At 38.8% G+C, this 23016-nt stretch overlaps 4 protein-coding genes across 4 annotated transcripts; 1 reads left to right on the top strand and 3 right to left on the bottom strand.

Moving 5' to 3' along the window:
* The first annotated feature begins 3678 nt into the window (after positions 1-3678).
* Positions 3679-6421, top strand: LOC101311675 (uncharacterized membrane protein At4g09580-like). Its single transcript, XM_004300367.1, has 4 exons — positions 3679-4045; positions 4794-5064; positions 5145-5315; positions 5905-6421. Exons 1-4 carry the CDS (start codon positions 3834-3836, stop codon positions 6028-6030), a joined length of 780 nt encoding a protein of 259 aa, XP_004300415.1. The 5' UTR covers positions 3679-3833; the 3' UTR covers positions 6031-6421.
* A 725-nt stretch (positions 6422-7146) lies between these two features.
* Positions 7147-10501, bottom strand: LOC101311380. Its single transcript, XM_004300366.1, has 7 exons — positions 10295-10501; positions 9261-10143; positions 9106-9164; positions 8816-8885; positions 8588-8713; positions 8339-8467; positions 7147-7825 (listed from the first exon to the last, which is right to left on the bottom strand). The coding sequence occupies exons 2-7, from the start codon at positions 9951-9953 to the stop codon at positions 7349-7351; spliced, it is 1554 nt and encodes a 517-aa protein (XP_004300414.1). The 5' UTR covers positions 9954-10143; positions 10295-10501; the 3' UTR covers positions 7147-7348.
* A 773-nt stretch (positions 10502-11274) lies between these two features.
* On the bottom strand, positions 11275-13469 carry LOC101311096. Its single transcript, XM_004300365.1, has 3 exons — positions 12945-13469; positions 12680-12852; positions 11275-11901 (listed from the first exon to the last, which is right to left on the bottom strand). Exons 1-3 carry the CDS (start codon positions 13362-13364, stop codon positions 11772-11774), a joined length of 723 nt encoding a protein of 240 aa, XP_004300413.1. The 5' UTR covers positions 13365-13469; the 3' UTR covers positions 11275-11771.
* A 3383-nt stretch (positions 13470-16852) lies between these two features.
* LOC101310803 lies at positions 16853-20875 on the bottom strand. Its single transcript, XM_004300364.1, has 5 exons — positions 20507-20875; positions 20275-20413; positions 18303-18388; positions 17929-18078; positions 16853-17267 (listed from the first exon to the last, which is right to left on the bottom strand). The coding sequence occupies exons 1-4, from the start codon at positions 20777-20779 to the stop codon at positions 17944-17946; spliced, it is 633 nt and encodes a 210-aa protein (XP_004300412.1). The 5' UTR covers positions 20780-20875; the 3' UTR covers positions 16853-17267; positions 17929-17943.
* Between the last annotated feature and the right edge of the window lie 2141 nt (positions 20876-23016).

Below are 23016 nucleotides of genomic sequence, written 5' to 3'. Positions count from 1 at the left end.
GGCTAGTTGTTGTTTTTTTTCTTTTTTTTCTTTTCTTGTCGTACATCTATCACTAAGGATTTCAATATTGTCACACTCATGACCTCTGACTATAAACAATGAAACTTGGTCTACACAAATGATATGATATTGGACGTTTTGATTACGAGTAAAACTTAATTCTTACTATTTTTTTTAATGTCATTATGACTTTCAAATTAATCAAGGTTACAAAACGAGAAGGCTAAAAGTAGTCATTACATATCCTATCTTATTGTTATCATTTTCGGATAGACAAGGAATTATGAGTCGAGACTCACATTGATATATAGGATAGACTAATCACCAATTAATTGAATTTACTCATTTATTTTGTAAGCCTATTTGCTATATTCAAGCATAGAAATAGGCTAATGTTAGACAAATAATAAAAACTCAAACTGCATCCTTGCCCTTAGAGCTAGAAGGATACCACCAAACTGCATTTTCATACCATCATCGATCTCTCTCTTCTTTGACTTAGAAGGATTCTTGTTCCTTGAACCCATTGGACGTCCCCTCTTCTTCTTGCTCTCTTCACTGTCCTCATTGTTATCCAAGGCAAGAATAAGAGCACCATTACAACTCTTTATCAAGTTTAGAGCTCTTTCAGTAATTCGAGAGATAGGGGTCTTCTGCTTTTTTAGGGAGGATAGAGAACTCTCCCCTGCAGTATCGTTGCTCAACTTAAGCTTCTTGAGAGAAGCAAATGGTGACGAAAGGACACACGCGCTTAAATGTTTCCACAGCCGAGACCTGCTTACATTTGTCCACAGTGAGCAGAGCTAGGATTGCAGAATTTTTGCACCCTTCTTAAATAACATCCATGCAAATGATGACAAATTTGCGTAGAACCGGCTTGGGATCGAACAATCCCTAACCCTAACTTGTTTTGTTTCAACAAAAAGCTTCTCATCCTTGTAAATATAGTTGCCAGCCACATACACCACATTTTTGATATACTTGTCTTTCGCAAGCGCCGGTGGGATGTTCAGAATGCCGATCCAGAAGAATAAAGTATATGGCCATCATACTCCTATATGACCAACGGGGCCTTCTGATAATACCAAGGACCACCCTAAAATACCCTGTTGCGATCTCGGGGTAGGTCAAAGGTGAAAATAAAGAGGTTCTTGCCCTTGGTTGGAACCCTAAAACTCTGATTCAACGTCCATATACGTTTTGAACTGACTATATATGCGGATCCAAGGCCAGAGGTTCACATGCTTGATGGTGCTTGCTTTGGCAAGGAGGTAGATCTGAGGATCTAATCGGGGTTCATTAGCATGGTCCATGTGAGATATCGATATGACATCTCTAAGGAGGTTGTGAAGCTAACAGTGACATCTTCCAGAGTGGTTGACATGGTGAGGGAGGTTGAGAGGATGGAGGAGGGGATCTTGATAGAAGTAGAGATGCCGGAGGCCGCGCACCGTACATAGTGCTAGGGTTTTTTCGCCCTAGGATGAGAGCACGCAGAGCAGCTATAGGTTTATGGATCTTGTTTGGAAATGATGAAAACATTATGTCTTTTTCTTTCTTTTTTATTCTTACTAATTTAACTAAATGTAAGTGTGACTGTGTGACAAAGTTGGTAGGGTCACTCCTTGTATTTTAACCAATAGAGTTGAAATAAGAAGAATACACATTTTTTTCTCTCTTGTGTCGTCAGTGTGTGTAGACGAGGGTCCAACTTCCTTGTCTAGCGGCGTGTCTCTTCGTCGTCGTCGGACGAGGCTTCGTCCAGCCCTTGTGGGTTGGGTGGGATCCCTCTCAAGTTATGTAAGAATAAGCTTTCGGTCTCGTTCTGATCTGGAGCATCTATGCGGTCTGTGCGACGTCGGGTGAGGCTATGTGATGGGTTAGTGCGACGGTGGTGGTCGGCGGAGGCTGTGGTCATTGTTTTCTAGAGGCTGTTAGCGGTTGGTGCAGCGGTTGTGGTTGGTGCTGAGTTTTGATTTTGCTAGTTTGGAGGACGCAGTCTATCTCTTCCCATAGTCTGGATTTACAGCGGTTGGCGGAGGTGGTCGTTGTTATCTAGTTAGCTGATGAAGACCTTGATCTTCCTTGTTGATCGGATTGGTGCGATTGCATAGGAGCGGCGGCAGTGTGCTCTCCGACGACTTCGACAGGGTTTGTGAGTGATGGTTGGTGGGCTTAGCCTTTCCTAGGCTTCAATGGTGTTGTGTTAGGGATTCTGTCTGACTTATGTTGGACTTGGTCTTTTTTTAGTTTTTAAATCTAGAGTATTTTTAGGTTTATAAGCTTGCATTCAAATTATATTCTGATAATTAGATTCATTGATCATAATGTCTATTTTAAGGTTGACAATATTAAGATGACTTATGTTATATGGGTTATTTTACATAATTCGATATTACCGTGGACCGTGAGGGTGTATTATATTCATGTGTATTCCTACCGTTTATTTGATCAATAAAATTTTTTACGTCATGTTAAAAAAAAAAAAACACACCTTACTAATTCAGAAAAAGAATTTATGTCCTTTTTATGCTTTCTTGTACAACTATCTTGCAAGTTTCTTTTACTTCGGGCGTTCCCACTTGACCAACGTGTTTATTGTGCGCATATGACACATCACATGGAGTTTTTATGTTTTTGGCTCAAGTAGTAAGTATGGACTATGGAGTATGGACTAACAAAACCTTCCATTAATTGTGGTCAGATAAATTATTTTTTGAACATAAGAAACATCAATCTGGATAAATAAACATCATGCACATCAGTACATGTGATGAATGATATTTTTTTTCCTTCTATTTTATAACACAAGATAAATCATGCACATGTACATGAGGATGTGTGAGCAAAAATACAATATGTGGGAGTTTTAAAATTAGAAATGGGATGAGCATGATATAGTCAAAATTACTGTATTATCCTACATTAATTAGAGTAACACAAGTGATTTAGAGTGTACGCTACCAATAAAAATCACTTATAATATCAAAAATATCAAGCAAACGAAGACGACCATAGAGGATGAGGACCAAGGTCATCCAACGTCTAAGAAAATGGTTGATTATATGGTTCGGGTAAATATATTTGTCAACATATTGCTCAAGGTTAGGAATTCACACATTTTATTTTTTGTAGACCGTTGTGTTTCTATACACTTTACGATAAACATCGGATCATATATTGCGTGGTGTTAAAGTACCAATCGTGTTAATTAGATAAACAACATTAACTCATATCTAACCTATCTAAGCATCTAATAAACGAGTTTTTTTTTTTTTTTTTTTTGAAGTAAACGAGTTTTTCTTTTGTTATCATATCATTCATATTTACATGATCATACGTACAAATAACCAAACTTTTAATTGTGAAACATGTATGCGCTAACGTGGCTTGTGCTTGTGCTTGAATAGGGTATGCCGTGGCCAGTGGGTCGATACGGTGGAGGTTCTGTGGAGCTAGAGTTTGTCGTAATATGCATGTTAAGTCAGAACTCAGAAGCAAACTCGAAGACACCTAATACGACTCCTTCCGAAATCCAATGTGCTAAAAACCAAACTCAGATCAATACGTTTGTTTTGTTTCCCTCTGGTTTTTTTTTCCTTCAAATTTAATTTATTTTTCCAAAGAATTAGTTACAAGTTTACAACTCCACCAGCGAATATGCTTGTCTGTGTGTCTCTCTCTCTCTCTCTCCCCATAAAATAGAGAAGAGGAGAGAGAAAACAGAAGCTGCAAGACACAAAGGAGGAGGCTTTCTCTCCTTTCCTCTCTAAATTTTCCCCAGGAGGAGAAATTACCAAATTACACACAAAAGAAGGGAAATTTAGAGAGAGATGGGGAAGATAGAGAACAACAATGAGGAAGGGGAAGGGGATGTGAAGGGATCTATCAGTAAATTCCCATTGAACTTTTGGGAGATGACGGTGGCTTCCACGGTGGTGCTGGGTTTTCTGTTCGGCCTTATGGGTGTTTACCTAACCATGCCCGCATCCGATTACAGCTTTCTCAAGCTCCCCCGGACCCTCCAAGACCTCCAAATCCTAAGGTAGTGTTCCTTTTTTTTTTTTCTTCTTCTACGGATTGGATTCATTGGAGCTTTGATTCATGTTTTCTTTTCAATGTGTTAAATGGGTTGGTGTTGATATAGCTTAGATTGGTGAATTGGGTTTATAAAGATGAGAGCTTTTGTGGGTGTCTTGGGAGAAAAGGAAGAACTTTTGATAGGAGAAGTGTGTTTTTGTTTAAATGCATGCAATCCCAATCTGGGTTTTTGGTTTTTCATGGTGTTAGCTGTATCAGAGAGCTGTTGATATTTGTAGTAAATAGTCAAACTTGACTAGGGGAGCTGTTTTCTTAAAAGTTTAAAGGGTTTCTGTAGTGCACCAGGCCTCATTGAAGTGGATTCTGGAGTAGGGACTTATGATCCGTTGTTGTTTGCTACTGTTTTTGTTTTGATCCTTATGACCTTTATGCTGCAAATGCCCTATGTGATGCAATAATGCTATCATACTTTGAAGTAATTCCTTGTTGTAACCTAAAGTGGGTTAGTTTGTTACGACTGTTTAAAGACAAATTCCTTCGGATTGATGATTTTATTGCTGGAATCATTTCTTGAGGCATAGACGAAGATCAGAAAAGTAGTAGAACTTTGAACCTGATTCCTTGTTGCTAATATAGTCCCACTGTTTGATGGCCAATGTATTCTGTTTGCACCCTTGATGTATTGCCTCATTTATAGAGAGATTCTGGAATATGGTTTTGACAGATTCCGTTGCTGTCTTCTTCTTTTGTAGAGATCACCTTGAAGACTACACAAGTGACTACACAGCTCAGGTTTTGTTAGGGTACTGTATGGTTTATATATTCATGCAGACATTCATGATTCCTGGAACTGTGTTCATGTCGTTGCTTGCTGGTTCCCTTTTTGGAGTCTTCAGAGGTGTAGCTTTGGTTGTGTTCAATGCCACTGCTGGTGCTTCTTCTTGTTATTTCTTGTCAAAGGTGATAGGGAGGCCCCTTGCCACCTCTCTTTGGCCCGACAAGCTCCTTTTCTTCCAAAACCAGGTAAATCCAGTTGTCCATCTGCATATGTGCACCTCACGAATGCAATTAAATTATTTACTTATTATCTTTCTTACATCCAGGTGGCTAAAAGAAGAGCGCGGCTGTTGAACTACATGTTGTTTCTCCGATTAACTCCAACCTTGCCAAACACATTTATTAATGTTGCTTCACCAATTGTTGATGTGCCTTATCATACATTCTTCCTGGCAACCTCAATTGGTCTGATACCTGCTGCTTACGTCACTGTCAGGGTATATATCTCTTAATTCTTTTCAATTTTGGTAACTGATTGCAATGGAGTTGTTCATAACATAGAAACTTTATGGTAGGACAGAATGAAATTCCAGAATGATATTCTGGCGAAATCATCAAAGTAAGAATCATTATGCCAGAATGACTTCTTATTTTCATCAGTTGGCAAGCCAATTCTTTTTGCAGAGAGAAACACTATCATATCTTAATCTCATCCCTATCTTGACTCATCCCTGGTTCATGGGAACATGATTGCTTGTTTCTCCAACTGCGAACAATGTCTGTTTTCAAGTTTTGAACGAAATATAACTTCGGTTCTGCATAACAGTTTTCATCCTGTGTCATTCCACCATAGAACCCAATGTCATCTTAGTATACACTTCTAGTTAATGAGCAACACCAGGGTTGCCAAATGAATGTAAGTTGGTTGGAGCTCAGGCCAATTGCTATGTGGTGGATGGTGGGATAGAAATAGGTCTAATCTAAAACATGACATGAGTGATTATTTTGGTGATTATTGTATTCGCACTGTTGCTCAACTGTCACTAGTTGTGCCTATGTATCACTGACTCATGTTTTTGTGCTCAGGCTGGACTAGCTCTCGGAGAATTGCGTTCGCTTGGAGATCTCTACGACTTCAACTCAATAGCCACCTTGTTCTTCATTGGAGTTGTCTCGGTTACTCCCACGCTAGTGAGCAAGAACAAATCATAGCATTTCACTTGCTCACTTTGCTCGGTGTACATTGGCCCCTTGTTGTGCTTGCAGCCATTTGGGTATCACCTCTTTAGCATCAAATAATTGCACCAGAAAGCGCTCTGTTCGTTGTGGAAATTACTGCAGCGATGGAGCTTCACTGGTAGAATATGGGAAGGTGTCCTTTAATCTCAGTTTCATAGGTTATGTGACAATGTGTATGTAAACTTTAATCTCAGTTTCATAGGTTATGTGACAATGTGTATCAGTATCGTAATAGAATGTAAAGGCAGTTTCTAGTTAAGTTTCAAGTTTTTCATGTTTTTAGTGTTGAACTATTTCTTTAAACGACTACAACAACTAATTTGCAAAGCTTACAATTTCCACTCGAATGCTTAGTGGATAAGCATGAGATTTCTTACTTCATGATTGCTTGTGCCTGAACTAATCTTGAGAAGTTTGATGTTTGCAAGTAATGATGGTTCCTAAAATTGCCTTGTACGAAAGCCCTTGGTTTAAAACGAGTTGCAGAGTCGCATAATATTGTTCCTCTACAGCGAAACCTGGTCAAGAAACTTGGCGCCACAGGTTCTTATTGAGAAGACTTGCCTGCTTGCTTGAGCTGTATAAAGTATTTTATACCAAGTAATGAAATGGTTTCAAAGGAATATAGGTGGATTGCTGATATTTTCGCTAGATAGGACATCATAGAAGATTATGTGACGTGCTGCAAAAGGATCTACATATTGTTGATAATTGGTTCATAACAAATAATGAAATGTTGCTTTGTATTTTTTTTCTTAATTTATTTTTCTTGAGATGTTGCTATGTCACACTTCTTATCAACAATTGGATAATCTATGTCACACTTCTTATCAAGTAGATCATCTATTTCACACTCAAAATTGATAGAAGCTTACCCAACTTGGCCACTTTTAGTTGGGAATAATACTTGGAACATCAAGCATCTACTGAAAGACAAAACCAAAACCAAAATGGTTCAAGAGAGATGCTCAAAACGACTCTGAAATTCCCTACAGAGAAAAGCCACCTGCTTGCCTTCATAACATCTTGAACCTGTTCCTACTGATAAATCATTATAATCCACATGGCCTCCACAATATATTGGAACCAGAAGAAGGAAACTTTGTAATTCATGTAAATGAACCAACAGAAAATACATTTGATTTAACGTCAGTGACTTGTACACAAAAATATTAGAAGCTTCGGACAGGGTACATAATTCAACTTCTCTAGCCCCAGAGCTGGAGGGCAGAGAGCCTTTCATCTGTATATGGCCCCTAAGATATGGAGCAAGTATTTGTGTAGTCCTTTCCTACCTAAATTTCTTGAATTTCTTTTTCTGGTGGGAGCTCTCTGGAGTTCGGCTATCCATCTTACGCTTCACACCTGCTTCTTTTGAAGGAGCACTACCTTGGAATGCGGCCTTAGCTTTTCTGGCAGCAACTGATGGTCTTTTCTCCATACGTTCTTTTGGCTTCACTCCACTCTGAGGCCTTGATTCAAACTTGGCTTTTGGATACTTTTGGACACCATTTTTACCCGCACGTACACCCTGGTAGGACATAGTAGCCTTTGAATTTCCCTTGAACTCTGGAGTCCTTGGACCGACAGCTGGCCTTTTAGCTGGGGATTTAGAATTTGATGCAGGTGATGGGTTGCTTCTCTTAGATGGGGTGGAATCTTGGTTTTTGCTCTTAGATGTGACAGACTCTGGTTTTGCATGAGAAAGCCTGAGTTCCCGATTTCGAAGCTTCAGATTTCGTTTCCTCACAACTGCATTCGCAGCTTCCTGGTAGACCAAAACATAGACAACTCATAAGATCTACAACAGTTGCAACAATATTGGACAAAAGAGAAGGACTGCTGAGCAAACAGAACATTCTTGATAACAGAATTTATGAAAATTATGTTCTTTAAGCTGGCTTTTCTAGAAGTTCAGTAATGACCACAGATATACTTCTTCCAATCTTCACATTGATAAAAAGGGATGTAAACAACTCCATGTCTCAGTTTTTATTTTCTTAGTCTCAAGCAAAGATGGAGGCAGATACTTAGAGAGGCAAGGTTGTCATCTTCATTTAACTGGACCATATTCCATCTTAAATACGTAACTGTAAGGTTGTGATCGAATAATTCATAAATGCTTCAAGCACATCTAGGTCTACCAGCATCAATATGAAGACTATTCCAAGAGAGAACAGCACAACCCGAGATGGATCACATCTGAGTTTATGAAATACTTGCTTTCCAGGAAAGTTGACAGTAAATGGTTCATTAAGTACTGAAAACAAAATGCCCATACCTTTGTTTTAAACAGAACATAAGCAATGCCCTTTCCTAGACCAACGTTAGAGTCCCTGATTATGCGAATGGCTTCAACTCCAGATTCCTGATTGTTGGTGCCACAAAACAACTGATACACTTCTTCATCCTGAGAAAAAATAAATAAATAGGACAAGCACATTACAACCGAGGTCAGCAAGAAAAATGCCAATTGCAGGGACAGATATGCCCAAAAATGATAAAAAAATAATCAGAAAGCGCTACTTACCTTTACTTCAAAGGGAAGGTTGCCCACAAATACAGTTCTCGTGTGATCATAAGCAGAAGCATTCTCTCCTTTCAGCTTCTTACGAGGTGGGCATGCTCTGTCAACACGAATGTGATGATCTTCAACCTACATCAAAATACATGATATGTCAAGCAACAAGACCTTCAACTAGTTCAGCTTTCATCCAGCTCAACTAACATCTGATCCAAAATGATGAGAATAGCATACCACAGCCATGTTATGCGACAGAGAAGCCTGTGCAGATTCCTCTGACTTGAAAACAATGTATGCATTCACACTGCAATACAGAATGAGCATTAAAATTCAATATGGAGTTCACTTCTCAACTATATACGAACCATTTAAACTTAACAATAAAATTTCTATCTGTGCCAAAATGGATTATAATAGAAAGGTTAAAACATACACAATCAATCCAAACCAGACAATAACTGCAATATGCACCTTCAAAATGAAAAATACAACTTTGAGACAAAATGAAGTAATCGGCATCTTACCTGTCAGCTTTCTTATGGAGCTTCTTTGTAAGCACAGCTACTTTCCTGGGAGCTTTTGTCTGCACAAACATGATCACATGCACAAATCAATCACAAAACAACAATCAACAGTTAAAACTCGAAAACCATTCCGGCAAAAAAATAAAAAAACTCACATCCTCTATCGGTACAGACCGAATCCTCACACTCTCCACCTCCCCAAACTTACTGAACTCCCTAATCAACACCTTCTTCTTCACATTCACCGGCAAATTCCCAACGAAAACAGTCCTCAGCAGCTTACTTTCATCATCGAAACCTTCCTCGGAAACCAGCATATCAGCTGGATTATCCACCGTCTTCCTCTTCTCCCCAACTTTCTTCCCCACATCTCCTTCCTCCTGATTCTCCTTCACACCGTACTTCTTCGCTTCATACTCCCTCTCAAGCTCATCCCTCTTCCTCTTCTTCTTACCCAGATTCGGATCATCCGATCCTAGCCCCAAAACCAAATTGGAAACTATATCATCTTCCTTTTCAGACTCCAAATTAGGGTTTTCCTTCTTCGATTTCTTCTTGCTCTCTAACGGAGCTTCTTCTTCTTCAGCAACCGAATCCGTCGCCTTCTTCTTCCTCTTCTTCACCTCACCATTGGCGCCGCCGTGGTTGGCGTTAGCGACGGTTTCGAGCGACGGAGCAGCGGCAAAGGCTGAACCTGGTTCGTGATTCTTCCTCCGGAAGGGGTTGTCGTCGGAGAAGATGGCGGCTGAGGCGTCCGGGGTGGCAGCGTCGCCGAATAGGGTTTTGAAGATGTCGGGCTGACCCGAAACGGCGTCGGTTTCCGGGTCCTTGGGTTTCTTCCTTCCCATTGTTTGGCTTGAGAAATTAAGACTCAAAGAGGGGGGGAGCTTATTTTTTCCGAGCTATAGAGGGAAGTGGCGGGTTGAAACCCTAGGAGAGTTTGAAAGAGATTTCGACCCGAAAGAAGAAAAGAGGTGTGATAGCGGGCTGGGTCGGATTTTGTTTCCTTCTTCGGGTATTAAAGAGGTAAGCACGCTTCTGCGAAAAAATGAACATGTTTTTTTTTAATCAAATCATTATTGTAGTGATATAAAATGCTTATGTTAAAATGGCCGTTAAACATGGCTTCATGTTAACAAAACTATAGTGCTATATCGTGACTAAGAGCTTACTTATTTAATTTACTCACCATCGTGAACAAGAGTATAAGACTCCATCCTTGTTGCACCACCCTTAAAACCAAACCAAATATGGGTTGAGACTTCCGAATTGCATCACGTTGAGATCATGGCCTCTATGCACAATACAACCTCGTTCCTCTACCCACATTTCCCGTTACCAACCAACCCTCCGACTCAATCTCATCCCACCACCGAAGCAACATCGCATTGGCGTGCCCCCCACTGATGAAGTGTTACCGGGTTGATATATCCATGTACTTGTCGTCGTCAGCGGATAACTTAACCCATTCCATTCATATGCCCTCAACACAATAATAACACACGTCTGGCTGCACTCACCACCCTCTGACGAGGCTAGAGGCCGTGTCGGTTCGATGAGCTGCCAAACAAAAACAACGGCACAAAGAAAACACAAGTCCTTAAAGCAGCGCGTGGAGGCGTGCTTATGTGATAACCTTTTCATTTTTGAAACTAGAAGTTGATTTTATTAGATCAATGACAAAGAAAGGTTGAAATCTAGCAAACTTTTGTAAGAAATCCGGCAAAAAAAATCTGGAATAACTTACCTAAACTAAAGTAGACTAGTGTAGTGGATGTATTAGGTCATACCACAGGAACTTCATGATATGGAACCCCCACGTAGTGCTACTTAATGTTATTATTGAATTATAAACGTGATCAAAGGAGGGGCTGCAACGCCCTGTTAGCTGGCGGGTCCCTAACGGATTAGTCTTTGGGTTTATGAAGCTTTTGGAATACCACGAACAATCCGAAAAGAGTGTCAAAAAAAAGAAAAAAAAACTAAAATAGACTAATAGAGAGTGCTAGAACGCTCATATTCAAGCAAGTCTATACAAGAATGAAGGTACCTCGTCTGCTACAAAAATAAATCATGTAAGACGGGTAATAACTTGAGTAAGAGTAAATTGCATTAGAAGTGGGCAGAAGTTCAAAGTTAAGAAAACGATACTCATGAACACATTGTTAGGATGAGATTTGAATTTTGGGCTTTTATCAAATGACATAAAAAATAAAAAAAATGGTCCGTCACATTTTTACCATATTAAATCGCTGTTAACCTAAATAATCTTTGCGAAGATTTTATCAATGAACACGATACAAGTGATCATTTGACTTTATTATCATTTTCCAAGCAAGTTTACACTCTCAAGAGATACAAAATATGCAGGATGGCACACATTAGATTAGTGTATATATATTGACATAGAGAAGAGATTGATGAACTCTCCAACTCTTATCCTCTTGAAGACTAGAATCTCCCACGTACTTAGCTATAGCTTAGATTTGAGCTCATAGAGATACGTAGATTCGTACCTACATGCTCCATTAGCATAGCTATTTATTTCTTGTTTCTTCACGTTAGTTAGTGACTTAGTGTTACAGTAGAAGGCTAAAAAGGCTTTTCTCATAGACCGATATCCTCATGTGACTTGGCGCAACATAGTGTAATACATCAAGTTCATGCTAAAACACTGGAACTAGCTCAGCTGCTGATGAGACTTGAGCAGTTGTACTGTTACTGTTGAATTCTTCATCATCTTCTTCGTCTTCCTCTGCTTCCCACATGAAGCTTGCAAAGGATCCCAAAACCATGCTGCATAGGAATAGGCAAGCACACATATTAATACATTTAGCAGCTAACTATAGTCAAAGATCTAAATTAAGTTGTTACTGCTTCAGTTGTGATTCAAATTTCGGATTTGCCGTCCATTGTACTCTTATTATGCGACTCACTTAACAAGGAAAGTAGAGTTGAGAAAAAGAATATGGCTTCCAAATTGAGAAACATTCCGAGCACTTTTTGAGTTTTTTCTCTACAGGTCATCCTAACTGTTTCACAAAACTTGTAGAACAAAACGCACTACCTTTACTCTTCTTTACAAAAATGCAGAGAGGAGTATACCTAGTACTAATCAAATCCTAAAGACTATAGTTTTGGATCTCCCTTGCTTCAATTAGATTAAATCCAGAACTCTAATTGGATAACAAGCTAAACTTAAAGCTTTGATTGTTTTCTGAAACGGGACTTAAAGCTTTGATAGGATCTGGTGCCTTTCCAACCCAAGGACAAACAAGAAAAAAATAGCAAAAACAAAATGCTAGTGTGCCATGTTAACTCCGCGACAATCAACTACAATTTCATGCCCGAAATACCCTTGGAATATATCACCTAAAAATCTCAAGACATCCTTATCCTCACCTCTCTCAATCTTACTCCTTTCAATTTTCTAATAAAAGAAACTATGATTCCACTAAAAGTTTACTGAAGAAGGCAGAGCAAAGATAATGATAACACAAACTGGTTCTATCACTTCTATGCTGTACTATTCAGGACATTAGACTTTGAATCCAGTAGAGATAGCAAAACATACCTATTGTCAGGTGAGGCCGAAACCGCCCGGTTAAAGTAAGATTTGGCTCGATCCTTATCCCTTTGACTCTCCCATATCAGCTTCCCGTACAGCGACAACACCTCGCCGTCTCCGGGACTAGCCAATATTGCTCTGCTATAGTACTCCTCAGCTCGCACCATATCCTTCTCCACCTTCAATAATATTCAATTCCAAACCCATTGTTATCGAAACAAAATTAACCAAATAATTAAAAATCATGAGCAAAATTAAGTAAATCATATACCTCGTGCAGAAACTGGCCGTAGTTTCTGAGAAGGAGAGGATCACTGGGATTAGACTTGAGCATCTCCAGATAATACGCTCCCATCTTCCTCCGCTCCTCTCTCTCGTTCGTCACCGTCTTGCTTCCGCCGTTAAATTCCATCTCGGCTTCCGGAATACCGCTCCCCGGCGACCTTCCGCCCCTCGCCTTACCGGAGTCCGATCGCAGAATATTGCTGTCGGAGAGAGCCCGCCGGATGGTCTCCCTGTCGCGGCGGCTGTTGACGTCGAGCTGGAGGCAGATCCTCGGAGACGCGGCGGCGTTGGTCTTCTCAGGCGAGAAGAGGCCGGAGAGAGAGTCGGAGCGGGAGAGGGAGACTCTAGGGGAGCCGGAGACGGCGAGGCCAATGGAACTGGTTCGGATCAGAACAGATGATTTCATCACTGGAAGCGATTCGAAGATTTTTTTGGTCTACTTTTTCCAGACTTGACCTTGAGCTTGAGCTCTGGTTTTTGAAGTGGGACGAGGGTGTGAGGTGTATATATAGGTGATGAGGGGGCTGTTGGATTGGGGTTGAAGTTGACTGGGGGTGAGGTGAGATGGGGACACGTGTGGAGGTGCACGTGAGGGGGGCACGTGAGGAGGGGACGCCGGTGGAGTCGGCGGGAAGGACGTGATGAGGGGAGGAATCAAGGGGCGCCAAGTGAAGGAGTCGCGACAAAAGTTCGGGTGGTACGGACTGTTGCACTAGAGGAGGTTTCATTTTCAGACCCCCCAATCCAATACTACAGACACTTATCTCATTTTGGTAAAGATTTTTGGACAGTGGGGACGTAGTTGTTACCCATTTGGTAACTTTTCAGGGGATTCTTTGTCGACTTATTTGGAAAGTTTTCCGTGTAATTCTTTTCGTGATTGATTATTCACAGCAAGTTTTTGTGATACTGTCTATTTCTTGAAATTATTTTCAACATTGATTTGAACTCAATGTTCATGGCTAAAAAATTTCGGTTTTTCTTGTCAAAAGTTCGATAAATAGACCTATATTTGCACTTATGTCCCGAACACTCGTTTTTTTCCAACTTATGTGGGAGAGGACCAAGGATATGTCTTTAAAAGACGACCGAGGAAACAAAGAGCTGAAATTTCAAGGTCGGTAAAAAGTCAGTGTTATGAGTACTATTTTGGTATCTTTAAGTTTCACGAAGGAGAATCCTTGCTAAGTTGGTGAAATTCAAAACAATTTTGCGTTATATGTCATGAGTTTTTGTAAAGTTATATCGTTATATCGTTATATATACTTTATTTTATCAATAGATATTAAATGAAAGGTCGTAAAATAAGAATATAATGTTAGAACTCATCTTATGTGTCGGCTAATATGACACAAAATTATGTTTTTCAAATGAAACATTTTGATTAAATGTTGTATATGAGATATAAGCTGATACGCAAGATCTTGTAAAGATGATTCACCTGACAATATTGCTCAAAATAGAACAAAAATATTGCATGGTAGAACTAATCAAAACTGTAAATAATATTTGCCAAGTTTTAACCAGAATCCTCCCATGTCCCATCCGAGGCGTGTCTTATGAGATCAATACCATTTCATTTCGATTATGCATGTAATGATGAGATCAATACTTTTGTCCAATCCAATAAAAGCAAGTTTCAGTGCAAGGACATGAAAGTAAATTTGGGTCAGGTGGTTTGTTGGAAATCTAGGAGTTTAGAGAGGGTTTTAAACAAAATTGTGGGCTTTATGTATGGTTTTTAGACAAGGAATTAATCGTCCAAATGAATTGACAGTGGCATATATGATATATACAAGTAGTAGCATTGGCTCTATTGCTCATTCAGCAAAAAGAAAAAAGAAAAATTAAAGTGATGATCACCGGATTTTTGGATCAATAGAAGAATACAAGAGCTTGATGACGAAAAAGTGAAAATGTAGCTAGGATATATAGGGCTACTCTCAGTTTGGAGCTGCATTATTGTTCTATGATCGATAGAGGAAAAAAGAAACAATATTGGTCTATTTCTGGGTTAATTACCACGTTCAATTCAGAATCGGATAAGGTTGGCGCATATGGTTTGGCACAGTTTGTTTCTGTGTTCCCATCCTCTGCTGTTTTGTTACAGAGAGAAACAGAAAAGAGAGTCCAAAATAGCTAGGGTTTTGGTTTGCTTCTCTTTCCCGGTAGCGACTCAGATGGATCTGCAGAAAATATGGTCCATCTCCCCTTTCTGTCTCATTTCCATTCATTCCCGATGCACTACAACTATGCTTGCAGAGACCCATAAAAATAAAAAAAATAAAAAATAAATAAAAAGAGAAAATTAAGAAATCCATTGCTGCTGCATGTTACTTGGGGCAGGGGCTAAATTTCCCCACTGTAATAGGTAATCTATATATTTTGGTTCCAGATGAAGACATGAAGTTATGGCTCCATGTGTTGTCATGTGACAGTTGCTCAGAGTGAACGACGTGTGGCAGAAACATCTGGGTTATGAATACGTGCCTCAGAATCGAGTGCTTCCCAAGCAAAGCAAACGTGATGCACGAGCGCAGTAGTGGTAACAGGAACCCAGATACATCGATCCTCCATGTTTATGCCTAGATAGACCGAACATGAAACATGAGGATCTTCTTCACAGTTATAAAGTTCTCCATGAGTCCTCAAGACGAAGTCATTTCGAGTATAAACACCATTTCGCAATATTTGCCGGCGGTGGTGGAGGTATCGGAAAAAAAGAGGGATTTCTAATAAGGCAAATATACCCTTCATGTTAACGGTTTCTAACGGTAATTCTAACTGCAGTGAGTTAAGTGAGATACGGAATTAAAAATGCGTGAGTTAAATGATATTTTTGAAACGTGAGTGAGTAAAATGATTAATGAATCAAAAGTCAGTGATTATTTATGATATTTTGCCTTCTAGTAATAAGACATCTAATAAAACCGTAATTGGAATTACAAACTGTTTGTAGTATTCTTGGTTGATCATTTTGGTTCCATATGCATTAACAAAAGGGAGTTGAACATTACACTCCCCGTTTTACAACCCACACCATTGACTTTCTCTTTTAGTAAGTTAGGTTTTGTCTATAGTAACATGTGTTTTGTCTGTTTAGAAAAATTTTATTCTAAAAAGAAAAGGAGAAATGTGGATTATAAAATAGAGTGTAAATTTCATTTACCTAACAAAATTGTCTCGATTAAAACAGGGAACATTTTTACTTGAAACTTAATCGCCTTTAAATAAAATCTTAAACAAGATTTTTCCCATAACAATCTTCATAAAGTAATAGAATATGCAGATGCACCTTATCTGTATAAGGTTCATGTCAACGATGTGATTATATTAAGACTTGAGAGAAGAAAAATCTTCTTCCCATTCAGAAAAGAAGACAAGAAAATTGTTTCTTAAAAAAAAAGACAAGAAAATTTGATCCATTTTCGATGTTTAAAATTAGTCGATCTAATCTTCTTCTTCTTTACTTTGTCTAATCTGCCGGAAAAAATCTCCATAGCTTTGCACTTAGCTTCCTTTTGATCAATCTTTTCTTCCTTTGTCAACACATGATTTGTTCCCGTAGCAATGCTGTATTAAAGTAATAAATTATATATGTAGATGCACCTTATCTAATTAGGCTCATCTGATTAAGACTTTTGAGAGAAGAACACTCTTCTTCCAATTTAGAATAGAAAATTTGATCTACTATTAATGTTTTATAGCTGAATCGATCCAATCCTGTTGTTAATCTGTCTCATCTGCTTGAAAAATCTCACACAGTTCTGCACTTGATAAGCTTCCGTTTGATATATTCAAGCACATGATTTTTGTTAATTAGGATTGCTTACCAACCTTATCAAATCAAGCATTGTCTTAATCCACATCTAAATAGTATCCAGTAGAAGAAATGCAAAGCCAAAGGCCACAGTACACTCACTTGATATTTCTATTTTAGTAATTGCATCCATGTCCAATAATTTAATACAAACCACCAAATTGAGTATTGAGTATTATGAAACTAGATATTAATCTTAATTTTTCTTCAGATTATAAGAATTACAGGTCAAAATGGAAAAAAGCTCAAAAAAATTTCTACTTTGAACAAAACCAAATATACATACATTCACCGGGAGAGCCAGAGTTTGAAGACTCCCTTCTGCCTTTGACCTCAGCTTAATGAAACTCAATCTCCCAAATGGGCGCCCATGATGTCCAGTAACTGGTAATCAGCTCCTAAATGTAGAAGTACAAGAATATATCCAAACTCCCAAGCTTCCAGCAAAGGAATTTGGCAGAGTTGAGTTCTTGATGCACAATAGAGTACCTGGTTTCAACAGTACGAGAAAAAGGTTTCACATGTCCTGTTCACTATTGTTTCATCTTCAAATTTAAGTTTCAAGATAGAACATGACAGAATAACATCACAGGAAGACACCATGATTGCAAGTGGAAAGAGATGCTATCATAAACATGTTTCCAACAATATTGATTGCAACCCTTAGATGTCAGTATCAGTATCCATTATTGGCATGGTGATAAAGCTAGTTCTAGTCAATATCAGTTAGAAGATGTTGACAACTTTTCTGTCAGATAGGAGATTGACAAAGAGATTGGGATAAGCTTCCTGCACCCATTCTAAATGAGCTCAAGTGGATGCAATTCCATCTTCATGAAAGGAGAACAGTATCATACTTTGTTAAATACTTGATTTCTGTTTTTGTGCTATGGTCAGTAGAATCAAAGGCAGACCGAAGCTTATACTAATTTGTTAACCACATCTAGAAGCTGGTCGACAAAACTTCTAAGAACCAATACATGCTATCAATTACCTTAACAACCATGCTAACTGGATCATGACTTAGCAAATGAGCTAACATCCGTGGCTGCTGTCATTATATTGTGCAGACCTTTAAAATTTGTATGTTTTGCCATAAGAATCTCCTTGCATGTTTCATATTTATTTGAAAAAAAAATAAAAAATTAACCTTAAACAAACAAATCTACTGATCCTTCTTTAGCCTGGATGTGGAAGAAGCTGATGTTGATTTAAGATCGTAGCGGGAAGCTTGAATTATGAACATAAGTGTTTCTACGAGCATGCCAATGACCAACCCAAGAATGCCTCCAGCAGCATTCTGAAATGAAAATATAAAAGTGCCATCAGTTTTGATAATACTAGTAAAAACAAATAACATATCACAGGATTCTGAACTGAGAATATAAAAATCCCATCAAATTCATTAACATTAGAAAAAAGTGAGAATAAAAACCTAAGAACCCAATAATGAATTACCGAATACTACGGTACCAAAAAACCAAATAACTCTATATATAACACTGGTCTTGTACTAATGCATACCATCACAGGACTGTGGCTAAACAATGCTCTGAATGCAGCATATCCAACCAAATAGCCGGTAAACATGGTCACCACTACATGTAAACCTGTAGAAGTTTTTGACTGATCAAAGCTATCAAGCATCCAAACATATTTCCACCGAAGAACATGTAAATTACAGAGAACAAAAGAAGATACATAAAACAACATAAATCAATTAAGGGAAAGCATAAAAAAAACAAATTGTATATATAACTTATATTATATGAAACAACTTAGCTCTATTTGAAAACAAGAGAACTAAATACCAAAAGGATATAAATCAATCTCCTCACAGACATTGATATGGGATCAAGTAGAAAAATGAGACAGTAGAGTAAAATCAATAAAAAAAAAAACAAAAAACAAAATTTCTGTACCTAAAGTGTTATTTTATCCTATAGACTTTTCCAAACCTGTTAACTAAGTGCAGATGTATGATCCTACACTTCTGACTCCCAAATTGATCACCAGTAATCCCCTAACAATAAGTCTCTCCAGAACTCTGCTAGTTACGTACTACCACCAGCCCTCCCCATTTATTATAGATTAAGTCTTCAACCAGATTATAAGTTCTTTTAAGCATCATATTGGGAATGTAACCACTACAAGCTGTTGTAAGGATTCATAAATGCCTGGCTTTAATATAAAGAAAGAAAAGTACTACCACCAATTAAGTGCTTTACATCATTCAAGCTCAATAAGACTTCTGAAGACAGAAAACGTTAACATATAAACGTAAAAATAAAATCATCAACAAAATCATCCATTTTGAGTATATACTTGTACATTCAATATATTTGGCAGCATAAATTACTTAGAATCGGGAATTTGCTTTACCTGCTCATTAAAACTGAGCAGGTATCTTAGCAGTGCGATCAACATTAATTAGCAAAATTTAACTGCAAAAGGCTGTAAACACAGGCACTTTATAGCAGGCATCTTAAGAGTTTAGTTTTTTTTTATCAACATTTATTCTCACATTGAATATGCAACATTCTTATGCACAAGGATGAAGTTAGACTTGATATTGAAACCTTAGAGTTTTCCCATTTAACATTTAGAGTAGAGTTCCTCCCTTTTTGTTGAACTTTCTCATCACATAAATCATACACTTTTTCGATCCTGAGCTAATGCTATCTTGACACAAGCAATTTACTCAAAACAAGTGGCTTCAAATACACAAAAAAACATTCGCTATATTAGGTCATATTCCAGTAACCTGAACTAGTATCAACCATCTTCCTTCAGATTTGTTCATTGATATTTCCCTATTTCCATTAAATGGTCCAAAACGTTTATTCAATGGATGAAACTTATACATGTCTCTTATTATTGAAAATGTCACGGCAACGACAACACAAAAGAACATAGAACTAAAAGTATATTCTATGAATGAGTTCCTTGAAAAAGAACCATTGATGTAAGAAGTCCCTGTCTATAAACACGGAGGGAACCGTCAAGATTCACTTATACGCAAAAGAGGTCGAAAAAGGTGCTTGTAGCAGACATCTTAGAGTAAAACTTTTTTAGAGTAAACTGCACATTTCTCATCATCTAATTTCAATTAGCACGTGATATTCAATATAAACCGTACATTGTGTAGTTACAATTCCAACCATGCTACTTCTCTCTAAATGTCATGTTTCTAGACTCTGAGAACAACCAAATTTGCTCAAACCGCAAAACACCGTCCTGATCTTAACTAACACCGTCCTAACAAATCTATACACTATGCTACTACCACTCTGCTCCCAATCTATACACTATGCTACTACCACTCTGCTCAACTCAACTGTATTCACCTAAATGACAGTCATTCAAAATTAAAACAAGCTTTTCGCCTTCATCTTAGAATTTCAAAATTCCACCAGCAATGCAATGATTCCCTCAAAAGTTAAAGCTTTTCATTTTTCATAAACAATTCAAGATATGGTGCATGAGTTAGGCATACCAAAGCCCAATTGATCCTTGTAAGAAGAGAAAGGCTCCGCAGCGTCCTTCCGAGGGGTTATATCCTTCACCAGCTCTGCATATGCACTCCTCTCCGACATCTCCGCCAGCTTCTTCAGCCTCGTCTTCAGCTCCTCACTCTGAAAAACACAACAACCAATTCAAATTCAAACACAATTAGAATTTTAATTCCTAATTTCGAATTTCAATTTCATATGATCTGGTTTTGTAACCTTTTCTCTCGGAGGGGGGCTGGTGAAGACGAAGCCGGAGCCGGAGAAGAGGTGGACGAGTTGGGGGCGGGTGGAGGCGCGGGAAGCGACCCAGAGGGCGCGGATGGCGCGGTAGGGGACGTTGGATTTGGACGAGAGCTTCGAGGCGGTTAGCTGGAGCTCTTTGGAGAGGTGTGGGTCGGTGGAGGCGGAGATTAGGAATGAGAGGATGGGCTCCGTGGTGGAGATCACCAGACCGGGTCCGGTGGCCGGTGCCGGAGAGTCGCGGCTCATTTTTCGCGCGTTTTTTGGGGTGTCCAGGATTGATGGTTTCAGAGGGAAATCGATCAGAGGTTGGAGAAGAGTGAGTTTTACTTTTACACAAGTTGGGACTCCGACGTCACATAAAACCCAAGTTTCAGTTTTATTTTATTTATTTATTTTTGTATTTTTTAAAGAATAGACATCTTGAAAGAGTGTTGTTTCCGCTAATTAGTTAATATCGCCATTGAAAATCTTAATTTTGAAATATAATTAAGGTAAAACTATATAGTATAAAATATAGGGACAATGTTCACTGACCTTAATTTTAAGAATTTTATTCCCATTAACAAAATCAGATTTTAAAATTCTCAAAAGCCAACTTAAACAGCAAAAATACAATTATACCCTTAATGAATTAAATAAACTACAATAAACCATTATAAGAGTCTATTATAAAATAAAGTTTTTATAACCGGATTCCCAAGACCAATGATGTTGACGGGGCTTCGGGGGCCTTTGACCGGACTCCAGCGACTGTTGACGGGGCTCCGGGGACCGTTGACCGGATTCTGACGACTGTTGACAAAGCTCCGGGGACCGTTGACAGGACTCAAAGAGCCGTTGACCAGATTCTGACGATAAGGTGTCTATTGGGGGCAGTAGGGCGTCTATTAGGGGCAATATGAAGTCTGTCCAGAGGCTGTTGACTGGATTCCGACAATAGGATGTCTATTGGAGGTAGTAGGGGGTCTATTCAGAGCAATAGGGAGTTTGTCAAAATGTCTATTAGGGGCAGTAGGGGCTGTGGTCGGGGGGGGGGGGGGGGGGTATATTTAGGGCAGTAGAACCTCATACTAGGAGTAGTAGGACCACCTATTGAGGTCAGTAGGGGTTTTATTAGAGGCAGTAAGGGGTCTGTTGGGGGGTTCTATTAAGGGTAGTAGGGGCTGTGTCGGGGTGTCTATTGGGGGCAGTAGGGGGTCTTTTGGAGGTAATATGCATGGGGTCTACTGGAGGTAGTAGGTAGGTCTACTGGGGGCAGTATAACCACTTTTTAGGGTCAGTAGAACCTCCTATTAGGGGCAGTAGAGGGTCTATCAAGAGTTATATTAGGGGCAGTAGGGGGTCTGTCGGAGGTTATATTGGGGGCAGTAGGTCTTTTGGAGGCAATATGCATGGGGTCTGTCCGGGGATCTACTAGGGGCAGTAGGAGATCTATTGGAGGCAGTAAAAGATATGTCGAGGTCTATTGCCCCTAGTAAGAGCTAAACTAATGTACAAGCATCAGTACTAACACAAGCACATAGAGCAAAACAACATTTTACAGACAAAAAAAAAAAAGCCAAAATTATTACAGAAACATCAAGGATAAACAAATATGCTTAGCTTGCCTTTTTAAGTTTACTAAAACTCAAAGCACATAGAGCAAAACAACATTTTACAACAAAAAAAACTCCAAAATTAGCACAGAAACATCAAGGATAAACAAATATGCTTAGTTTGCCTTTTTAAGTTTACTAAAACTCAAAGAAACATAGAGATACACATTAACAAGAACAAAAAAAAAAAAAAAATCTTCAATTTTGTAGCAACATCATCATGGTAAATGTCATAGAAGGTATAGATAAATTTGAGAATCACTATAATAACTTCTTCTGTATATATCATCCATCAATTATAATTATTCCATTTCCAATAGAATTAACAGTAAGATCTTCAATTACTCACAGTCCATTGGTTGCTTTGCAATTCGTCCAACAATTGACATTCACAAACACATATATTTTGGATTAGAACACCACAATTGATAACCATAAAAGAAAAATGCAATCAATGGATCCACATCCCCTAAATTTAGAGTGAATTAGACCGAAAACATCAACAAATAAGTACATTCTGATCAACCATTATCCTCATTTTACGATTACATCGCACATTGAAGCTGCCAACTAGCGATAAATCCAATACCTTTGATTCCCATTGTAACTCTGAAGGCCTGCCCAAGCTCGTCGGACAGAGCTTGTCATCAGAGACCGTATCTGGAATTCGTCGAAAGGCAACTCAGTTTACTCCGCGTGGATTAGAGATATTCGGACATAGTCGTGTATCTCGTCGGCGTGTACACCTCATCTTCGTAGTTGGAATCAGCAAGTGAGGTACTGGATTTTGCGGTAAGATAGAGAGAGAGAGAGAGAGAGAGAGAGAGAGAGAGAGAGAGAGAGAGAGAGAGAGAGAGAGTAGAGTAGTAGTAGTAGTAGGTAGGTAGG

Source organism: Fragaria vesca, linkage group LG5 (assembly GCF_000184155.1).
Source record: "Fragaria vesca subsp. vesca linkage group LG5, FraVesHawaii_1.0, whole genome shotgun sequence".
Taxonomy (NCBI): domain Eukaryota; kingdom Viridiplantae; phylum Streptophyta; class Magnoliopsida; order Rosales; family Rosaceae; genus Fragaria; species Fragaria vesca.
This window is presented reverse-complemented; position numbering and strand designations above follow the sequence as displayed.